Source organism: Budorcas taxicolor, chromosome 20, assembly GCF_023091745.1.
Source record: "Budorcas taxicolor isolate Tak-1 chromosome 20, Takin1.1, whole genome shotgun sequence".
NCBI classification, from domain to species: Eukaryota; Metazoa; Chordata; class Mammalia; order Artiodactyla; family Bovidae; genus Budorcas; species Budorcas taxicolor.
Genome location: NC_068929.1, coordinates 36,295,824 through 36,301,823, shown reverse-complemented (window position 1 = coordinate 36,301,823; position 6,000 = coordinate 36,295,824). Strand labels below are relative to the sequence as shown.

The 6,000-nt window shown below is 39.5% G+C and overlaps 1 protein-coding gene across 2 annotated transcripts in view; it reads right to left on the bottom strand.

Moving 5' to 3' along the window:
* Nucleotides 1–2,806: 2,806 nt before the first annotated feature.
* OXCT1 (3-oxoacid CoA-transferase 1) overlaps nt 2,807–6,000 on the bottom strand; it is a 161,645-nt gene continuing 158,451 nt past the window's right edge. Inside the window, exons 17-18 of one of the 2 annotated variants that reach the window (XR_008201178.1) lie at nt 3,267–4,681; nt 2,807–3,164 (exon numbers count right to left, since the gene is read on the bottom strand). Coding sequence is in view for 1 of the 2 variants with exons in the window: in XM_052658974.1 (XP_052514934.1) it covers nt 4,640–4,681 (42 nt within the window). In the remaining variant the exon portion in view is untranslated. Of the gene's footprint in view, nt 4,682–6,000 lie in introns of both variants that reach the window. The other variant, XM_052658974.1, reaches the window with a different exon arrangement.

Genomic DNA, 6,000 nt, shown 5'->3' with positions numbered 1-6,000 from the left:
GGAAAACTACCATGGGCTTCCCTGGTGGCTTAGAGGTTAAAGTGCCTGCCTCCAATGCGAGACCTGGGTTCGATCCCTGGGTCGGGAAGATCCCCTGGAGAAGGAAATGGTAACCCACTCCAGTATTCTTGCCTGGAAAATCCCATGGATGGAGAAGCCTGGTAGGCTACAGTCCATGGGGTCGCAAAGAGTCAGACACGACTGAGCGACTTCACTTTCACTTTTCACTTTATACTAATATACAAGATATTGAAACAGCACACAGACATTGTATGCTACATTCCAAAGACAGACCATTACACACACATTTTGGAATATTTGGCTAAGAAAGAGATAACTCTGTATACCCTTGCTTACACTGGACACATGAAAGAGTTGAGAGAGATTAAGGTCATATCTGAGATTTGCAGACTGGGCACTCTAACCCAAGAATGCAAAGTAGATGCTACCTCCTATCCCCAAATCAAGAGAGAGGGGTCTCAAACGCAGCACCAGGATTTCTATATGAGCTTCTGCCCTGGCCTCTGATGTGCTCTTGAAAAAGTTATAGGTAACAGATGGGATGCCTAAAAATGAGACAAAATAAAATGACTACATGAGGGGCCTGGGCTTTCATGGTTTGTCAGTGGAAACCAGGAGTGTTTTGTATAGTTCCTATGTAATTCATGCTACAAAGAAGCCAGAATAGTGGCCTGACATCATTTCCCAGTGGAAACCCAGTGTGGCACCCCATTAAAGACAATAATGACCATGATAATCAAGAATGCTTAACCTTCACAAGTAAGTATCATTTGTGTGGTTTTTTAAAAAATATTTATTTATTTGGCTGCACTGGGTCTTAGCTGTGGTGCACAGGCCATCTATTTGTAATGTGTGAGCTCCAGAGCTGCGGGCTCAGGAGTTGCTGCATAAGGCTCAGTTACCTGGCATCTTGGACCCCTGCTCAGGGATCAAACCCACATTCCTTACACTGAAAGTATGGGATCTTAACCACTGGACAACCAGAGAAGTCACTCATTTGTGCTTTATTGCAGCTTTAAGGGAAGGCATTGTCTTAAGCAATTACTTACTTGGGTTGCTATTGGCATCACACTCATGAGACTTGCTGCGTGGTCCATGAAGAGTGCCTTTGGATGACTTCACATAGATATACTGAACACTATGGAAGCAGGAAACTTCAAATATATGTCACATAGCCATGTGCTCAGACCACATGACTTTTATTGACACGTTTAAATTGATTCTCAGTATGGCAGTGGAAGCAGAAAGATAGTGTTGAAAAATAAAAGGACAGAACAACTCATGATTCTGGTAATATTATGACACACATTTTTAAAAGGACTGTCAGTATTTTTACAATCATATGTTATTAATTATATTGTATTGAATCTATGGTAGAAGATACTAGATGCTTTCCTTTTCAAAAACAAAGAATCTGAAAATAGGCTAAAGAAACCCAAGATCTTATTTTTTGAGAAAAGGGAAAAGGTTAGTGCAAAGAAACTCATCCATTAAATAAATCTCTGCTTATACTTTCATTGGAATAATTTGCAAAGTTGTGCTGACTATGCTGAAACTGTAGAATGAAAGCCTCCACCCACAACCTTCCTGCCCACTGGGTAACACCTATAGATGCTCTTACATGTGTTCGATGGGTCCAGGGAGAAGCAGATTTGCTTATATTCTGCATACCTTCTATAGGAGACAGATCCCTCCCAGGACTTAAGAACTACCAAAGTTGCTTGAATTCACACTCTGGCTACAGGTGACAAAGGATCAAACAAGAAGGGAGACTTGTGGGCTCATGTCCAAGCATGGCTGCAGAGAAGTTGGCCTTAGATGGTACAGAACCAGAAACTCGAATACCACTGGGATGCCCCATCCCTACAGCTCAATGTTTGTGTTTCCATTTCTTTCTCTCTAACTGAAGCTCAGTGTGTTGGGGGGAGGGGGAGGTGGGTGTTGGTGCCAGACTCACATTCTTCTTATGGCTCAGTGAGCAGAGATGAATAAGAAAATTGGCTTCTCTCTCATCTTCAGTTTTCAACATAGTATAAATAACCTGAATCGTACATTTTGGGCCATACAGCCACCCCTTGTAAAATCACTCTGGACAAAGGAGAGTTACCAAAAGAGGCATACCTTTGGCTCAGCTCCTTGGACAGGGAGTGAGTCTGTTACAAGAGGAGCAACATAGATGCTGGTTAGACACCTGGGTAGGGCCACTTCAAAATGCAAGCAAAATCTACATATCACTGGAAAATTACTCATTACTAAAGAAATGTTGGACTTCCCTGGTGGTTCAGCGGTTAAGAATCTGCCTGCAATGCAAGAGATGTGGGTTTGATCCCTGGGTCTGGAAGATCTCCTGGAGAAGGGAATTGGCAACCCACTCCAGGATTCTTGCCTGCGAAGTCCCATGTACAAAGAAGCCTGGTGAGATACAGTCAGTCCATGGGGTTTCAAAAGAGTCAGACACGATTCAGCAACTAAATAGCAACAACAAAGGAATGTCAGATACATGCGAATAAATAATAACACATGGAAATCTGGGATAATCGATTTTTATAGACAAATAAATGATGACTCTGACAAGAAGCAAAGTCAGAATTCATGCAGGTAAACATTTCACTTGTTCTTTCATGAAGGGTAACATCTTTTCTTTGACAAGAGCAAAAGAAAAAACACTCACTTGATTAGAAGTAGTAAAGTGTGCTAACTTTATTATTGGCTATCACACCAATCACTGTTGTATCATTCCCACATTGAAACCATTCCCAAATGAGAAAAAGGACAACCACACTAATTGACATCCATTTGGAATATTTATTGTAGTTCTTAATGCATTTCCTAACACCTATGACACTCTTTAATCAAGAATATAAAGTCATCTACTTAGAATTTGCCACTCAACATGAGGTGCTTTCTTAGAATCACAGAAGTAAGTTTACAAATACAGCAACCATCAATATCATACATTTTCCAAACCATAACTCTAACACGGATGTAAATTATTCTCCAGACCATGAAAATTCTCTAGAAAGTCCATTTTACCAGTATTGGGAGAGGAAGCTTTCAAACACGCAGCCAGCCAGAAAGACCGTTTTATATATGGAGTGTGCTTCTCCTCTCCTTCCTCTAAAATGATAGAACTGTAGCTGTATCTGAAGAGAAAGTGAATTTAATGACAGCCATTAGCTAAAAACTTGCAGAAATGCCTATATCTGGTATGAGAGGAATGATATATTGCACTGTAACATGCCTACCTCTGTCCAGAGGACAGCAATCTGGCCTGTCTTCAGGTGCCTGGACTTTTCTCCAATTTGATACCCAGGATGCTTGGTAGACCCCCTGGGGAACTGTTTGATAACTGAGGATACCTCGGAGGAGAAGGTCCTTACAAAATCTAATCTACAATGTTTATTTTCTGAGGATGAAGTTCACTGCACTTCAAATCCTGGATTTGCTCATCGTTATTTTCCCTAGTTTGATAAAGCTGAATAAAAAGTATTTTGCTCAAGGAAGAAGCCTGGGCAGAAGAAAGAACACTGTTCTGTAGAAAAAGGCTTTCAATATTTAGAAACTTTCCCGAGAAGAAAAAAGAGACCCTGAAAAGAAAGAATTCTTAAAAAAAAACAAAACAAAAAACTAAACCTCTCCTGTCATTGTTACTGCAGGTTCATGATAAATTACTCCACAGCTCCTCTTACCTTAAAGAGGAGGTATTATACAAGAAGCCCACAATACCATAGAGAAAGACTTCTAAGGATCCTTCTGGATACACAGGAATACTGCACTGTTTGAAAATGAGAAAACTGACTAATCAGTTAGGTTTATAGCTGTCTTCCTAAAAAAAAAAAACAAACAAACAAAACTGTCATCTTTGGCAAAGCACAGGTAGTTATTTGGTTTGTTTATAAAGGCAACTTCTTGGTTGGATGTCAGCACCAACAGACTCTACACCCTTCGGTCTCTCCCACAAACCCGGTTATTTCTTTCACAGAGATGTTCCTGTTTGCTTTCTTGGGCATTTATTTTAGTTACCAAAAGTGGGGAGGGAGAAGGGATACTAAGGTGTAGCACAAAGTCAGAGGCTCCTAAAGAAAAGACAGAGAAGGCTAAAGGAAAAACCTAATCTTTAAGACAACATTTCTCCTAATTCAATCCACACAAATGTTATCTTTTAGAACTAGAACAATGCTGCCCTGGGTATACTCTGAGTGGAGTTCTTCTCCTCCCTCCTTTTTTTACTACATGTCATGATTTAGTTAGGAGGGAAAGCATACCAATGAAACTCTCCCTAAGGGCCCATCTTGGTACAAATTGTGCACAATTTAATGTATCTACCACAGAAGATGAAGATAAATCCAATGTGAGCACCAACTGTAAATATGACCTTCTCAGCACTTATAAAACAAATAAGCTAAACATACATATTTTTCCTTTCGGTTATTCATTAAAATGCCATAGCACGCTGGAGAGAACAAAATCTATATGGCTATAAAAGCAGTAAGATGCTAGAAGAAAACTAGACAAAAACTGTAAGATATACAATTATGATTACTGATGTCCTTCTAATAAACTCCTATGTGGTTAAAACAAAGAGCACAAGGCCTAGAACAATGGTTTACTACACATTTCAAGTTGAGATCTGCTGCATCGGTATGAGTTTTGGTGAAACCTGGTAAAAGAAAGAGAAAAAAAATTATGGACTTATGAAAAAAACTTCATGGTATAAAACATCTCTGCTTTGAGTTTCCAGAACTGAATGATGTAAGCAACAAGTAGTCTTGCCATAGACCCCACCTGGAGTTTCCTCATTATTTTCCCATTTGAGCCACCGAGAAAAAAACACTTTTATCCATTTACATTTTGTGTATCTGGTAGTTCTCAACCTTCTTGCATTATAGCTCTTAAAGATATTTAAGACTCGCAACCAGGAGGAGGTGGAGGACGAGCAGCAGGAGATGAACAAGGGTCCAGATGACCAAACTCTCCTGAATGGCCCCCTGAGCTCTGAGACTGATGAAACTTCACTCAGAACAGAGCCATGGAGCAAGCCACAAGTTTCAGAATCCTTAAAATAGGTCCAGTCAATTCACAATTTTGCTAAGAGATAATGCAGTCTTTGGATAACACACTTTTATCAGAAATTTCATAATCAGAGTGGAAATGATAAAAGGGCAGTAAAAAGATACCAGGTTATTATAAAAAGGAAGTAATAGCATTACAAATATTAAATATTAACTATGATTATGTTCAAGGTACCAAATAGCAAATGAATTCCAAGGAGTCTTGAAGTAGAGAAATATGAGGGCAGATCTATATTTAATGCTAAAGCTGGTGGAGAAGGAAATCTTAATGTAAGTGTGTGTGTGTTAGTTGCTCAGTCATGTCCAACTCTTTGCGACCCCATGGACTATAGCCCACCAGGCTCCTCTGTCCATGGAATTCTCCAGGCAAGAAAACCAGAGTGGGCTGCCATGCCTTTCTCCAGGGATCTTCCCAACCCAGGGATCAAATTTGGGTCTCCCGCATTGTAGGCAGATTCTTTACCATCTGAGCTACCAGGGAAACCCTGGTGGTAAGTAGTCTGGCTTAATTTTGATGGATCTTTCAAGGTGTAATAGCAGGTAAATTTAATCCGGCAAATATCCATTAAGTCTTAGTTAACAGGCTACATGGAAAGCACAGTAAGGAATACTAAAATTTAGGTGATTTTTGAGCCCTTCATAGATGTGACAATTGAAGGGGATCTAATTTGTCTTCCAGAATAAACACTTAAAATTTTGATAAATGAATGAATAAATGAGTAGATAAGCCTCAAAGAACTAGAAGAAAGGTCTCCTAGTAGAGGTTAAGTCAGTAGGAAAAACACAAGACAATTATTTGGCTATGATGAGGTTAAATATTGCTATTCATTTGTAAATTGTTTTCTTATTAAGTCTTCACAATGTCAAAAGTTAATGTCCCCTCTTCCATTTTCCTACCTAAAAATGC